Source organism: Microchirus variegatus, assembly GCF_963457635.1.
Source record: "Microchirus variegatus genome assembly, chromosome: 14".
In the NCBI taxonomy this organism is placed as follows: Eukaryota; Metazoa; Chordata; class Actinopteri; order Pleuronectiformes; family Soleidae; genus Microchirus; species Microchirus variegatus.
Genome location: NC_139815.1, coordinates 22462012 through 22479049, shown reverse-complemented (window position 1 = coordinate 22479049; position 17038 = coordinate 22462012). Strand labels below are relative to the sequence as shown.

At 41.2% G+C, this 17038-nt stretch overlaps 1 protein-coding gene across 1 annotated transcript in view; it reads right to left on the bottom strand.

Annotated features, from left to right (window-relative positions):
* LOC310936443 (heterogeneous nuclear ribonucleoprotein C-like 1) overlaps positions 1-17038 on the bottom strand; it is a 46247-nt gene that overhangs the window by 10817 nt on the left and 18392 nt on the right. Inside the window, exon 3 of the mRNA XM_083900509.1 lies at positions 1509-1559. Within this exon, the coding sequence (XP_083756635.1) occupies positions 1509-1559 (51 nt within the window). The remainder of the gene's footprint in view (positions 1-1508; positions 1560-17038) is intronic.

The window sequence follows — 17038 nt, the reverse complement described above, 5'->3', positions numbered from 1 at the left end:
AAGGAGTTTTAGGAGTTAGGGAATGCATTATGTCAATGATGTGTCCTCACAAAGACATAAAAACAAGTTTGTGCGTGTGCAATCAGATGTGCTGAGTGGTGCGTTTATGACTGAGACCTGAGGGATGAGGGAACGTCCCTGAACAATTTCACCGGAGGACCAATAATATAGAGCTCAGTCAAAACACCTCATGCATGTAACCACTGCACTTAACTAAACTGCACATGAATGTATTTCTGCCAACTCCTCGGTTAGGGTTAGACACTGACACAGTCCCCAAATAATCAGTCCCACACGACAACAGCACCTATTGGTTTTGCGAGCTGTCGGTTTAAAGCCTGGAGTTCTGCAGTTTGCCATCTTGTTTTTGTTTGCTTTTTAAAAGAGAAGAGGAGTGGATGTTACCGAGAGCACAAGAGCTGGTCATGCTTTACCTCCACTGTCATTCACACCAAAGCTACGCCTAAAGCATACCCTGCTTTATTGGCCCAATCCCACGACTCGTGTTTGCCCTTATCACCACTCTTTGGACGTGAGTTACGAGAGGTAGCAGAAAATCTAATCCTGCAAAATGGTACAACCCTTCAAAAACATGACATGTCAGCACGTATGTAGACACGACATCCATCCATCCATCATCTACCGCTTTATCCTCCACCGGAGGGTCGCGGTGGCTGCTGTGCCTATCTCAGCTGACATTGGGCGATAGGCGGGGTACGACCTGGACATGTGTCGTCAAAAAAATGCCATTGTCAGCTGTTGTTCCAATAGTGCGTTACATTTATTGGTGAAGTATCATGTTGTAACAGAATACCCCTCACCTCACCGTTCCCTATCTAGCCCTCAGAGAGTATCAAAACTCCAAAGATGTGTAGTTAATCCATTGTGAGCCTTTGGTCGCCAGTCCATCACAAGGCCACATAAGTCAATTTAGAGTGTCAAATTTGGCTAATCCCAAAATCTACATGTTTTTGGACTGGAACTTGGAGAAAACCCACACCTACAAAGGCGAAAACATGCAAACTCCATGCAGAAATGCCCTTCTTCAATCGGGTCACAAACCCAGGTCTTCTTGCTGCAAAAGCAAGAGTGCTAACCACTACACCACTGTAGGGCCCTTTAAAAAAACTATGTTGGTCCAAAATGGTGGCCAATGTAGAGCTGAGCCACCTCCTGGTGAAAATTTAGAAGTCTTATTTTGGGGTATGGGGACCATGCAGAGAGCAGTCAGGTGTGTGCAAGACGCTTCGTGCAAGTAACTCATCCAACAACACTTGAACAATCCCTTAAAGATTAAGATGCAGTTTGAGAAACAGCTTAAGTTTTCAAATGAACGATGGCACAAGTCCACAATCTGATCTGCAAAGAGCAAATGACTGACAGTTGTGCAGCAGACAGGGTGTGGGAAATCTCGTGGCAGACAGCAGGGAGGAAGTATCTACTTTAGCTTCATCCCTTTTAGTGTCCTCTGACGAAACCGACAAGCGACACGGTGTGTGTGACAGTACCTGTCATAGTAGTCCTCATGGTAGCTGTCATAGTCCAGGTCAAAATCAGATCTGCAGCAGAGATGGGGGGGGGGGGGGGTTTAAGAGGAGGTGGTTAGTGAAGTATTACCACTACACGGTGAGCACACAGTTCTCTTGACAAACAGCACTGTGTGTGTGTGTGTGTGTGTGTGTGTGCAGTCATTTCATCTGGAAAGAATACCGTGCTCATGAACTCCAGCCAGCTGGAAAAAAAGACATTGGATTTGTTCTGCTGCTACATCAAAGGTGGAAAATCCATCAGAATTGTCCCATGTTCCAACTGTAGCTACCGCCCACTAAACACCTCAGTGAATGAATGAGCGCAGTGAGTCAAGCAGTGAGGCGTGTGTGTGTGTGTGTGTGTGTGTGTGTGTGTGTGTGTGTGTGTGTGTGTGTGTGTGCGATGTGACAGTGGGGTGACCTTTTTGGATATGGGGTGGCGGCTGGTGTCTACTGTGTACTGTACCTGCGGAACAAAGCCAGAGGAAGTGGAGGAGATATGAGTGACACACTAAGCACAAGCATTCTGGTGTGTTAGACGTCAACATTCCTCCATAATCCACGTTCAGTGTCAGTCTTGCCCTCCCCTCTGTCATCCCTTTTGTTCTCCATCCATCTTTGGCATTCAGATAAATGAAAGAACGACCTCACCGATCTCACTCTCGAGTTCCCTTTCAGTCATCGTTTCAATTCAATCCAATGCATTAATTCAATTCAGCTCAGCACAATTCCATTTAATTGTGTCGCAGGCGAACGCACGAGGTTTCTGCAGGATTTATTAACAGGTTAAGCTTAAACCCGCAGGGCGTAATATTTCAGTGATTTTTGTTGTTGTCGATGGCATTATTCTGCCACTGTTTGGTCTTTGTGAACAGGAGCCGTGTAAAAATTATTTATAAGCCACATCGTTCATCTAAAAACAAGCTCTGTAAAGCAATACTGTCAGACCTGAACTAAGTGAGCAATTGGGTGTGTACAGCAGCAGCAGCACTGAGGCAGGTGAGGTTCAAGAAGAATTTATCTCATCAAACTGCTGAATGACTGGGTTTTTTCCGGCAGATTTCACTTCTGAAAACCTTATTCGCGGTTTATATTTTAAGTCATACCCAAACCTGTATGTGTGCGCAGCACGTTGTCACTAAGCCAAGCTAAGGTCGTAGTCCGACTATGACAGTCCAAGTAAAACAATACATATCGTTGGTCTATGTCTGACTCCTGTTGACCTTTTACGTCAGAGAAAAACAAAGAGTGAGAAGCGAGAAGGACGGTGACAAGTTAACGTCACCGCCGTATGATTTCTGGAAACAGTACTGCAGTTTATACTTCGTCTCCTTCTACTTCCGTGTCAAGAACACCAAGTCTGACTCCAGTCCGACTAAGTGTATGCATGCATGAGTAATCGAGGACTATGAATCGTATTATTCAGTTATGTTAGTCCGACTAGGACTTGCTCGATTTTAGTGTAACGCACATGACATGAAGAAAACCAAATGATTGTCTTAGTCCGACTGAAATCAGACTTCTAACATGCATGCAAACACACTGAGTGATACACGATCTAAACCTTGTTACACTGATTGTATATATATATATATATATATCATATATATTTGAGTTATGCACGCCAGTTTTAAGATATTCAAGTTAAAAGACAAACGGAGACAAACAGGAACAGGAACAAGAGGTAGGTACAGCAGAGCTCGACAGGTAAGTCCGAGGTTTTCTCACTCTCTAACTGAAGTCAGCCTGAAGAGAGATGGAAAATAACAGCTATTCTCCACAATCTGCACTGAGGGAAAACTAAGCTGCTCTTCACTCTCTGCTCTTTGCATTCACTGGTTTGCTCCACGACAATAAAGAGTCTGTCAGGCTTTCGATGAAGACAGAACAATTCATATTTATTTACGCATCGATCTTTATTAGCTTCTAATCTCTGTTTATATGTTGTTTCAAATAGAGTTTATTTTCCAGATGTGATTTACTCTTTTCGCAACAGTATATCTCTCAACTGTTACACGATGACAGGATTTTGAATAAGAAGTGTTTGGTTATTACATTTTTTTTTTTTTTTTTTAATGAAAGTCAGGTCATTTAAAAATGTCGCCATTGTACAATAATTATATGACATTATATGAGTCAGTGAAGATAAATGTGGGAATGCTAAGCCCATTTACTCCATCTACATCCACACTGAGCAGCAAAGTGCCGGGGTCAGTGTGTGTGTGTGTGTGTGTGTGTGTGTGTGTGTGTGTGTGTGTGCATGTGTGTGTGTGCGCATGAGTGTGTGTGTGAGAGAGAGAGAGAACGCACGAGAGAGAGAGAGACGGATGGACAGCAGGGTCACTAAAGGCTAATTAATTTCTTTTCATAATTTCTCAAGTGCCAAAGCAATCCATTAGACATGGCTGGCTATAAATCATTTCAGCCTCAGAATGCCTCTGTGTGTGTCCGTGCGCGCGCACGCACGCACGCACGCACGCACGCACGCACGCACGCACGCACGCACGCACGCACGCACACACACACACACACACACACACACACACACACACACACACGCATCAGACAAAGACATGTTCCGTTTTGTGAAAAAAAAGAGCATTTACACCCTCCCTTAAACACACTCAACACCCACCAATGGCACAGTTTCACAATTTTATATGATATCTTTATATATTAAATTTTTTTTGCTAACGCATGTTTATTTATTATCTTTATCTTCACTGTCTTTGCTGCTACAACGATGTAAATCTCCCCACTGCGGGACAAATAAAGGACCATCTTATGTTATCTTAAAACAGCATTTTAGTCAATTTCTGGGAATTTTAGTGATGCTGCAAGGACACAGACACAATATCACTTGTATAATATATATGTATTCAACATACTTTTTTTTTTTTTCCGCATCCAAGTTTTAAAGCACACGACTACAAGGAAAATGGTACATGCGAATCCACAATAATCCATCATAGCGGTGAAGCGATTAGAGCGGAATATAGTGAATCAGCAGCATGCTTTTGAATATATGATAAATATAAAGTATACAAGGACATTTCTATGTTTCCCTGTTCAGAGGTTCATTCTTCTTCTTCTTCTTCTTTAGCTTCTCCCTTTAGGGGTTCGCTTGGACCAAATTGACCATATAGGGGGCGTGAATGGTTGTTTGCATTTGTGTTTTGGCTCAGCTGGGATTGGCTCCAGCAGCCCCCACGATGACCCTCATGTGGGAAATTCAAGTGAACGAATGGTTTGGAACTCGCTCTGTTACTTGATGGACGTCTGACTCGCGTCACCACCATCGCCTCCACTGTTGGGTTAAGATTATAAAAGGAACACCTAAATCACACATCAGCACTCTACGCATAATTAACCTTACTCCTGCGGCCCGTGATTCAGTGACACATCCTGTCACCGAAGCAGAACTGGCGTCTTCCGTGGTAACTAATCACCGAGCGCTGGGAGACGATGTGATCAGTCGTCTGTCTTCTACAAAACAGGAAAATTTTGAGGTGTGAAAATGACACTAAAAGTGTCAATTTAACACCAAATCTAATTAGGACAAGATACAACTGGGGTTTGTGAACATATGTAGCACGAAGAGTTAAATATAAAGGCTTTACTTTACTCTACTTAAGGCCACATTATACTTCTCCGACTGCGTAATGCGTTATCCGTCTGCGTCACCACGTAGACCACTCGAGCCTTTACACTTCTGCGTCGTGGTGACGGATAGGCGCTGCAATTTCCTGCCCGATCAGTAGGGGTCGCTGCGCAAGGTTGTTGTGCTTTTGGCTACAGTGAGCAATGGCGTCCGAGGGAGAAAGACTGTTGTTGTTGAAACAGCGGCCGTTTGTCACTTTTCTGTGTCCCGGAACGCAGTTTTAAGATAATTTGAGGCGAGAAATTGGCCATTTAGAGTCTAAACATGTGCTGTGTGTGTTAAGATATGACGTATTTATAGTTCGGCAGCGACGAAGTCGGCGGTGTTCAGCTCCGCCCTCTGTGGACGCACAGTGCTCACTGTGAGCCGGCACAGAGCAGCTTCGCTCGGCCTGTCCCGAGGACCAATCGCAGCTCTTGCCGTCACCGTTGTCCCTTGACGGAGTGACGGACACTTAAAAAATATTCCGTGCACCCGGAGACGACGCAGAGGCTCTTCGACAGGTTCTGCGTCGACGCAGAGGACTCTGCGTAGCCTACGCAGAGCACTTTACGCAGGAGTATAAATTGGGCTTTACTGTTACTTTAACACAGCTAGATTGATTTACTGCGTATTAACTATCATACTCAAACAAGACAAAGCAACCGTGTCTGTGTTTTCCAAAGTCGGTCAAGTGTGACACTATGTTGATTATTTACAGGCAGAAAAAGAGACAATTCAGAGCCTTATATAGCGTCCCACATCGCCAAGCTTGGGTTTAAGTTTCAGTTCTGCTGTGATTTTCAAACTGCACGGTGCTCATGCCCTGCAGGAACAGCACGATCCCCTCAAGCCGCGCAGCTGCCGCCTGTGTTTTGCCACTGGAAATAACGACGAGTTAAGTGCCGATTCCACTTCTGCTCCAGAAGTTTTCACCCATAATCCTCTATCTTCAGCAGCGCCTCCAGTAATCAGGTGGATATAATTCGAAAAAACAACGTTAACATCCATCAATGGAATGAGGGCTGGTTTAAAAAAAAAAAAATCACACAGATGTGATGTGTAAATCAAAACACTGCTGACAACGTCACATTTGGCGAATTGTGAAAACGAACATAATCTGGGATAAAAAAAAACAAAAAACAAACATCGTATTTTCATTATGAAATGTTATTTGCCAGCAGGGCTGAACAGTTATACAACAATACAGCCTTTGTTTTGTTAAAGACAAAAAGTGAGTCACATTTTAGAATAAATATTGTCCTGACATACGCACGTAATATTCTACAGACTGAAGAAAACATTTTTGTTTCTCCATTTTAAAGACGTTGTTCAAATGGAAAAGGAGAATAACTATGTAATAATGACCATTCCCCTCTCATATCGCGAATCATATTGCAATCGTGATTTTCATTTTCAGAAATCATTCAATTTAATGGACCTAAAAAAAAATGATCCAAATACTTTTTTTCCATTCAATGGAAAAGTTATGGAGGAGGATTGTGCCGGTTAATACTGTATACTGTTCTTGATGAATGAAAAGTTTTCTTTTGTTATGGTAAATTTTGCTTTTTTTTCCAGCTTATTCAGAATTAGGGCTGGACAATACATCAATAACAATATATCACAACATGACAAAGGTTCAATATATCAAGAAAAATGTTTTTTGTATTGTTCAAACATGTTTTTTTTTTTTTAAAGGTACAGCATAATATGTGGAATCACTCACTCAGATACATGTGTAATAGTTTGTTGTTTTCTGTCCATAGAAATTAAAAAAAACACAACAAACTGCTTTCATCAACTTCCATTCAAGAGCAGGAATCATCTGATATTTATCATCACAACCACAAATATCGACTGATTTATAAATTCTGATTTTAGTTATATTGTCTTGTCCTAGTATTATTATTTATAGTTGGCTATGAACATTATGGACTCAAATAATGTGCAAACTGATTCCAGAACTGTTGATCGAGGTCTAATAAGCAGCAGAGTCCAAGTTGTGCACTGCTCTATTGTTTAGTTCTGTGTGGTTATGGGTGTTTACGAAAAGAAAAGAAAGTGGAAAAACAGCCACAGGGAGGATGAGCGCGAGAGATACAAGCAGGAAAAATAATGAGGAGGATTTTTGATGACAGGTCAGGAATTGACTAAATAACAAACACAAGCAGGTTCTTAGCCTTTTTCATGTTCCGTCTAGTTTTTACTGCCCCTTAAAAGTCCCCGCAGTGACTCCCAGTGCTGATAAAAAAGAAAAGGTAAAGGTCAAGAGTGGCTATCGCACCGTGAACGTCAGAGCTGAGTGGAGGGACACATGATTAAAATCCAGCTGATGAAACCTTAAGACAGACTAGACGGTCGAAAATAGAAAATGTGCCCAGACAACCTCAGCTCACACGGAAATAACAAGACTTGGAAATGTTTTACAATATCAATAAAGGAGGAGAGTGTGAAGCGTCAAGGGCAGCTCACGGTCACTCTCTGACGTGATTGTTTATGAAGGGACAGGTTTTATTTCCTGTCCGCGGCCTGAAACTCAGCCTGAAACTTCTTACTGGCAAACGACCTGTTGTATCTGCAGGATTTCAGTTACCTTCATTTTTCTGTATCATGGCCACCTTACATGGTCGTAACATTTTCAGTGTTTTCTCCATTTGTGTTGTCAGTTTTATTATTCTTTTTTTTTGTCATTTCCCTGTGCTTCTCCATGTCATGATTGCGTGGCATTTGTGTTTTGGTGTCTTTTGGTGAAACTTTTCCTTATCTTACCTTGGCCCTTTATTTTCATTTATAGACTAGTCATTTTTCTAAAATGGCCGACTTCTGAGTGGGCGGGGCTAATGGAAGTACATTAGAAATTTGTTTGGAATCATGAGAGCAACAACTGTACCAAGTTTGGTTCAAATTGAAACAACTATGTGCGACTTCAAAACCAAAAATGTAAAGATTTAAAGGCGCAATTTTAAGGTCAACTTTGTTGGAGCACTGAGGCCACACCTTTTGAGTTACATACAATTCTTGAGCAACTTTTAATCATTAACTTGTCTAGAGCACATGTACTAAGTTCTGGAGGATTATGTGTTGTTGATTCAAAGTTATGATTAATTCATGGAAAAAACGCTCCATGTTCTAATGGTTAATACATCATTTTACCATAATAATATTCATCATGTTAGAGCTTGATGACAGTTATTGTACTGGATAAATACACTAAGCTTTACTTCATGGACAGTTTTATCTTGATCACAGCAGATTTTAAAAGTTGTGTAGACTTTCAATGTGCTTCACAAAAGTACGGTCCACGACCACAGCCCACTGGTGGACTTTGGAGGTATTACAGGTGGGCTTCAAATTCTTCCATATACCAAATTATTCAGAATATGTGATCTTAGCAAGAAAACTATTATTATAAAAGAAAATACTACTAGGGCTGCAACTAACAATTATTTTTCAATCATATTAATCTGTTCAATTAATTGAGTAATTGTTCGGTCCAGCGTTTCCAAAACATTGAAACGATCATGTTCTCAAATACCTTCTTTTGTCCACAAATCATAAATAATTACACGGCAGTGATTTTTTTCTTAAGTGGAGCAAAGGAACCTGAAAAAAACTCACATTTAAGAATTTGAAAATGTGTTTTAATTATTGAAAAAAGACAACAACACTGAAAGCGATCAGATGTTGCAACCCTATAAACTACACTGTCCCCACTAAGTCATTCACATTTGCATATTACAGAGTAAACAGTCTTTTAATTGAAAACACCGCATTGGGCATCTGAATTATGGCCAAAATGGGAATCACAATAATTTATTGTGAGGGTGGGAGTCAGAATATTTACTAAATCTTAGGGACTGGGAAGCTCTCCCAAGTGAATTAATGCTATTGTTTATTCTTTCTCTCTTTTCTTGAGTTTAGAGAAGAAATAAGACTTGTTGGCATCCGTGAACCATTTTTCATCAAATGTGTTTCAAATGAATGTGGATCTCGAGCAGAAAGTAGAACGGTGAAGGCAGAATCATGGAGGGAAAAGAACACACACACACACGGTGAAACACAACCTACAGAGACGGCAGAGTTAGACGTGTGTGTAAGGAATCCTTACACTTTCCCCCCCGCCGCCATAAACTGAGAAAACTATATTTGTGGTAATGAAGATAGTATTCGTGGGGGGAAAGACGAAATGGAGAACATGAATTCGAGGGTGTGATTATGTTGAAAGTATGGAGGCTTTGATGGAGGATGAGGGGAAGATGAAGGGAATAGTGGCAGCTCAGACGCTCTCTCTGCGGACAAACTCGGAGTCAAATCTTCTTAGCATCTCATTGAATCACAGTCGCTCTCACATTCATGATTTCTTTCCCCAAGTCTGTCTCTTCTGTTTTTTTTTTTTCGCCCCAAAAATCAATGAGTGACGCTCCATTTACTCACATATATATATATATCACAGTACAATAAATATGTGCACACGGACACAAAAGTGGATCCTGTTGTAGAGACGGCTCGATACCACTGTTTCATGTCTCTGTCCAATCCAGTGATTTTGACCAGTATGAAAGTATCAGTATCAGGTTGGCTTGTATTTCCTGTGAATGTACCGTCTATTAAATGAGTTTAATCTCCTACATTCATCAATTAACATCAGTGTTTGTAAGTATACTCTCATTATCATACTGTATAGAAGCTGCAACTATGATTCCATTAATCGATTACGAACTATGATCGTCAACTATTTTGACAACTGATGAATTGGTTTAGGTGTTGTTGTTTTTGCCATTGGAGTAGATTTTATCATGAAATTGTCAAAACTGAAGTGTGTTTACGTACTTCTGGTATATTTATTCCCCAGTGAAGCTCTAAAAAGATCCCTGCTTGTCCATGAACCTGAGTTTTAGAGCAAAGTGAGGACTGAACACGTCCTCCATCTTGCTCTGATGAAGGTCCTCAAACCTCATCACCAGTGTTTAAAATTTCAGAGCCAGGTAAGTCATGAGCAGGTGTTGTTTCTAACAATTAAAACACACTTTCTGGTTTTTACAGCTTCTTTAAATGTGAATATTTTCTAGTTTCTTTGCTTTCCATAAAATCAATCATTACAAAATGAAACATCATCATGTCGAGGTTTGGGAAACATTGATTTAATTAGTTGCTGTATCAGATACACACGACTTACCAAGACTTCTTTCAAAAATAGTGAATCTATATGTTTTTTTTTTTTACTTGCGTAAATCTTTGGGTGGCTCACGATTCGATTCGATTCCAATTCTTAGGATTCAAATCGATTCCCAATTCAAAAATTGATACAATGCATAGTGTGTTAAGGCAAATTATAGCATCAAAACAATACAGTTTGTATAGGATAATGTGATGTGATCACACAAAGGCAAACTTAAGACAAAAGTTATCATTTATTCATTCAAAACAAATAAAAACTTACTTACTGTACAAAAAATAACTTGCATAAATAAAAGCTTAGGCTAGCTGCCTTTTTCTCTCAGAAGTTACAAAAATAAACTGTACACAAATAACACAAACTGGTGTTTTGTGTGGTTTTTTTCAAAATAAAATTAAAAAAAACGATTTTTGAAGTTTATGAATCGATTCAGAATAGCGGATGATTACAATCGCGATTCCTATGTGGATCGATTTTTTGACCCACCCCTACGTGACATTATTCTGACATTCCCACATGATTGTGTCATCTCTCCTTTCTCGCTCTTGAATTATCGTGGTGTATATATATACGGGCACACACAGTCTATGACTTCATATTGCGTAGATTGCAGCCTTCACATCTGCACGCCCCAGACGGAGATGGAACACTTGACAAAGAGCATCTTTATTATTTCTTAAGAACCTCCTCCAAGGCGCAGCGATCACACGCAATCTGATGCTTTAATCGATGGCGTGAAGGAACGTAGCCGATCAATATCACATCATCATGTAAACCTGCTCCTTGACATCCATTAATGCTCGGCCAACTGCTCTGCATACTGTACTGTATGTACCACAAGGCAGTGATATATGTATATATATATATATTATGACTCCACACCAGAGAATGAGCGGTACAAGACCAGTGGCGACTCAAAGAGCTCATAAATGTATGTCCTACATCCATCAAGGTTGAATAATTGGATGAAAGTAATTATTTGATTCTGATAAATAGAGGTACATGGATTGGGTTTAAATGTCAAATTGCACTCATCAATCCTCGCTTTATTCTACGTAGCCCTGAATTGGTCTGACGGCCTTTTTACATTTTTGATTGCAGTCGAGCCGTCAGACAGAGGAGCTGAGGATTACAGGAGTACGACCACAGCTGCTGTGCTCTGGAAACTCGTTCTTTTCAATAGAATCTGCCACGAGAGGATGTTTTCTCTCAGCGCAGAGCACTGGTGCAACATGTTATAGGAACATATGTGCGTCCAACAAGAACAACTCTTCCAACCATGAATGGAATACATGATGGGGATTTAAAGGGGAAATAAGTAGTTTATAGTGCCATCTAGAGGAGAGGCTGAAATTTACAACAAAGACCTGCTGCTCTGCTCACCCCCTCCCTTCCCTGAGCGCTACGGTATCCTCAGCCGGTCAAATGTCGTCCTTGTCGTCTTTCTCCGTGTCAGCAGATGAGGTTCATGAGGTGAGGGAGAGGGCGGAGCTACCGCGGCCGTAGCAGACGAAGCGGAGAGAGAGGAGGCGGGACTTCCGCTACAAGTAAAGAGACGCTTGTTTTGTTCTCTCGCGTTTGTCCTTACAGGCTCCGGTAGAAACATGGCGTCTCGCTGCTAACAGTGGCTATGCAACCGCGGCCCGCGGTCATGTTATTTTACATGACTTTTTGAAACACTACGAAAATGAAACAAAAACTATTATACAGCGACTAGACAATGCAGGAGCACATAATATGTATAAAAAAGTGGATTTTGGGTCATATAAACCCATAAATACTACACATTGTACCTTTAATGAACTTCAAATAAAATGGCTGCAACACTGTACCATCAGTGGAGCATCCTGAGTTGTAATGAATGGCTATTTGAGTTAATGGTGCTTTTTATAATTATTATATTTTTTTCAACATTGTGGTTATTCTGCTCTGACCTCACAGCAGGTTTAACCAGAGAACTGAAACTCATCGCATTTTCTCTCCATTCTCTGTAAAAAAAAAACCCTGGAGATTTGTTGTGTATGAATATACCTGGAAAGGAAAGGACCTTTATTGTGATTATACAACCAAAATAAACGAAATTACGAGGTCAGATGGAGGGTTGATTAGAGCCAAAATGGACCAACCTGACCGAATGTGTCCAACATTCATTACATTCATATCAAAGTAAATCAACGGTTTCTGAAATACAGCAGTCAAACAGGTGTACCTAATAATTTGGTGTGCTCCATGTTGGGTTTCTCCTCAACACCTGTAACAATTCACTTAAAGAGTTACTTTTATCTGCAATATTTTATTACTCCCGATAATTTGTCACATTTTCCCCATTGGGAACTTAGCGGCATAGTTCCTGCAAAACAAATAAGTGCTTATTTAGCTCTGAATCCAGCGGAGGTGCAACACAAGCCTTTTTTCTATCTGAAAATGCCTTAAGGCTCGAGATAAAGTTGCTGTTTAATCACAACTCAGACTCATTTGTTTGTTTCACTTCCTGAATAATGCTTCTAGACTTAATTTGTTTTTCAAGTGAAAACACTGTCTCTGCACTGCCCCTACTGGTCATGCCGGTATTGCATCTTTGCAAATGCATCGGGCTCATTTGCGGGACGTCAGGATGATGTGTACTCATGTGAATGCATACGTACAGTATATCCATGGCCTAAGAGGCAGCAGTATACGTCACACAACGGGTATGACTCATGAGCTACAGACAAAAGGGCATTTTTTTTACGATTTCATCTATCAAAACGCATCCATTACGTGCCCTCATAGGTGTGTTAGAGCTCTCCAACAAGAGTGCATTGAGCGGATGAGAAGGGAGGATAAGAATGCATGAGTGGAGAGAGTTTGGGGACAGAAAGAGGAATGAGTCAGGTTCTCCCACAGCTGTCAGGGTGTGGACATTCCCGACCGATGCAGTGAGCTCGTAGGATCAGCCAAAGCAGGCACAAGGCGTGCCGTAGCTTGGTTTGGTCACCAGCTAACCGCCAACCAGCTAAGGAATGCCAGCGATGGAGATCTCATGAACAAGCCTGTGTTTTTTAAGTGCGCCGCGACAAAGGACGGAAAACACGACTAAGCCGTAAGAGACGGTGTTTTTTTTTGGAAAAAGTTTTCCCACAAGGGACAGATGACAGTGTGCGAATCCATTAAGCTCGGTCACCATTTACAGCAGGACTATGATCCCACAGCAACTGGAGAGGTTCAAAAGATTGAAGGAGGAGAGGAGAGGAGAGGAGAGGAGAGGAGAGGAGAGGAGAGGAGAGGAGAGGAGAGGAGAGGAGACTGTCAAATGTGTTGGACTGGCTAAACAATGATTAACATAATCTGCCTTTGAAAACAGATAATGTTGCAGGTGTTTACTGTGTAAAAGAATGAATAATGCCAGCCATTTTTTTCCACAGAACCCCCCCCCCCCCCAAAAAAAAACATACATTTAAATTCTGATCAGGTGCTTGATTCTGCTGACATTAAAACATATAAAAAACAGAAAGGTCGCAGTGCAAAAATAAAAATACAGTAAATGCCATGAGTGTACGTTTGCACAACATATAAGTGTGTATACGCGTGTTGGTATAAGCTCCATGTGAGCTTGTACTTCCAATTGTCCAATCCTCCCGGAGGCAGAGTGTTTAGAGTCAGATAAGTCCAATTCTTCTGTGTTACGTTGGACCATCTGCTCATAACCTTATAATGAAAGCTGCAGATTGTGCATCTTTTGTTCTCATGCTTTTTTCAATCAACAAAGCATAGGAGAAGAGGACTGGTTAAAGCTGGGCAACATTTGATCCAATTGATCAAACATTTCTACATTTCAGCATTCAGAAAGAGAGAGGGTTTTCCTATTGGCTTTAAGCAGGTACATGTACACTACTGTTCAAAAGTTTGGGGTCACATAGGAATGTCCTTATTTTTGAAGTAAAAGTACTTGTTTCAATGAATCTAACATTAAATTAAGAAATACACTCTATACATTGTTAATGTTGTAAACGACTATTCTAGCTGAATAGAATATGTACATAGGTGTATAGAGACCCATTTCCAGCAACCATCTCTCTACATTGTGTTTGCTAATGGCGTTAGAAGGCTATTGGATGATTAGAAAACCCTTGAAAACCCTTGTGCAATGACGTTAGCACAGCTGAAAACAGTTTTGCTGGTTCTTTGATGAAAGCAAAGTTTCAAGGGCAAATCATTATTTCTAATCTTGTCAATGTCTCCACTACATTTTCTATTCATTTTGCAACTCTTTTGATGAATAAAAGTGTGAGTCTTAATGGAAAACACCAAATAAATTGTAGCGGTGACCACAAACTTTTGAACGGTTAGAAGGTGATGGAAAAAAACTGCCTCCACAGCAAAGAAACCTAGACACGAAAAGAGAAGCGGACAATGAACGCAATATATATGTCAATACCAGATAAGTGTGAGAGATATATTCTTATAACCATACCTGGTGTTCAAAAAAAACATAATTGTCTCAGTTCTGATCTCCGGAACAAAAAGCATTTCTGAAATAGAGAAACTGCCTTGGTTCATCACTGGCATATGACACCCCTGTGTCTCTCTGTGGTCATCTAGTGGGAGGGCCCTTCATCCCAATTTAATGACCACAAGATAATGATAAAAACGCTCACACAAGGAATCAGGACTACATATATGCAGTTGACCACGAAAATAGAAGTAAAGCACAAAATGGCTGACCACTGGATAAAATGACACACATGATCACAGCAGCCTAGAGAGGAAAATACCTTTCACCGTGTGCTAAGTCTTGATTTACAGTTGTGTGGCTTCTCACCAGGAGGGCCAACTGCTGTAGCTCGGTGCCATTCATCAAAAGTGCAGGGGCCTGGCTGGGAGCAGTAATTGGAAATTTCAGAGTTCAAGATATTTAGCACTTATTAGCAGCATTACACAGCAGCGAGGTGACAAGTGACATCCGCAAACCCCTCCCTCTGCACCCATTACCCATGAAAAGCGCGAGGAGATATCAAGACTTCCTCCAACATCCCCCGTCTAACCCGACTAATAAGAACGCAAAGTTAAAAGGTTACTCAAGGCTGCCTAGAGTAATTAATCCTTCTAGCCTTTCCAGCTCTGTCAAGCTCCTGCATCGGTTTCCATGTGATGAACAGCACTGTTGTCCTGAAATTAGTGAAGAATTAAAAGCTAAAAGTCATTTCAGCTCAAATGCATGAAGGGCACCACTGAGCTAAAATTAACGCCTTTGCTCAAAAGTACAAATGACAAGGCATTGTCACAAAACACCAAAGGTTTCTGTCTGTATGTGCGAGTAGTTAGACTTTGTCACCCTGCCAAACAAATCCAGTTTTCTCCTCGGACAGCGAGGGAGGATCAGAGCATTGAGGAGATATCCCGAGCAAATAATAAGCTGCCACTCAAACACGGCCCTCACGAGAGCAGTGTGTGATTTTTACCGTGATCGACGGGACTGACATTTGCCGAGTCAACCTCAGACTGGAGTCTGCCATCCTCACTGGGAAAAAAAGCCTGACATCGGCGAATACAACCCTCCCCCGTATCTGCCACGTTCATGTTCAGATAGAGGACTGAGACACAGGGTCACGGTTTTACACCCAGCATTTTGTCAAGCGTTGTCAAATCTCCACCACTGGAATGGAGACTGTGGGAAAGTATGAACCCTAACCCTAAAGGTTCTCAGTTTAAATCCCAGGTTGAAAAGTCCTTCAGATCACACTGCACTTCACAGTGATGCATTTACTGCCATTTAGTTCTTTATGGCAAAAAAAAAAAAAAGACACCATGAAGATGTGGGAAAGAGTTGTTGAAGGACAGACGTGAAGATCAGCGAGCAGCAGTATGGGGTCGTGCTGAGAAATAGTACAATAAATGTGATTTTTGCTTTGAGAGTGCTGATGGAGAAGTATTGAGAAAACCAGAAAGGGTTGCACTTAGAGCTGAAACAATTAATCGATTAATCAGTTTGAAGCTTTTTTTCATTGTTAAAACAACATTGTTTTAGCTTCTTAAATGTGAATATTTTCTCTGTTTCTTTGCTCCACATAACAAAGAAATCATTAAAACTGAATCATTTTGGTTTGACATCCAAGAACATCGTCTTTTCCAGGTTTGACAAACACTGATCAACGTTTTTTAACATTTTCTGAAATTTTATGGACCAAACTAATAGTTTCGGTCGATTAATCGAGAAAATAATTGACAGATGATCAAGCTTATGATCGGGTTCCAAGAGAGGAACTGTGTGAGGAAGTCTGGAAACGGCAGAGACGTATGTGAGGATGGTGCAGGACATTGTATGTATGAGGACAGTGAGACAGTTGCAGTTGGAGTGATGCACGGAGGTGGGATCACATCAGGGATCAGCTCTAAGTCCCGTCTGGTTTGCAGCGGTGATGGACAGGTTGACAGATGAGGTTGGGCGGGAATATCTGTGGACTATGCTGTTTGCAGATGATATTGTAATCTGTAGTGAGAGTAGGGGACAGGTAGAAGAGGGGAGAGAGCATGTAGAGGTGGAGGTATGGAAGAGGAATCAAGGGATCAATCAAGAAGAGAGCGCAGGAAGAGTGGAGTGGGTGGAGACAAGTGTCAAAGGTGATGTGTGACACAAGTAAGGCCGGCAGAGCTGTGGGTGCTGAGAGTGACCAGGATGGATGAATGGTTTGTAAATAAAGTAAGATGTGG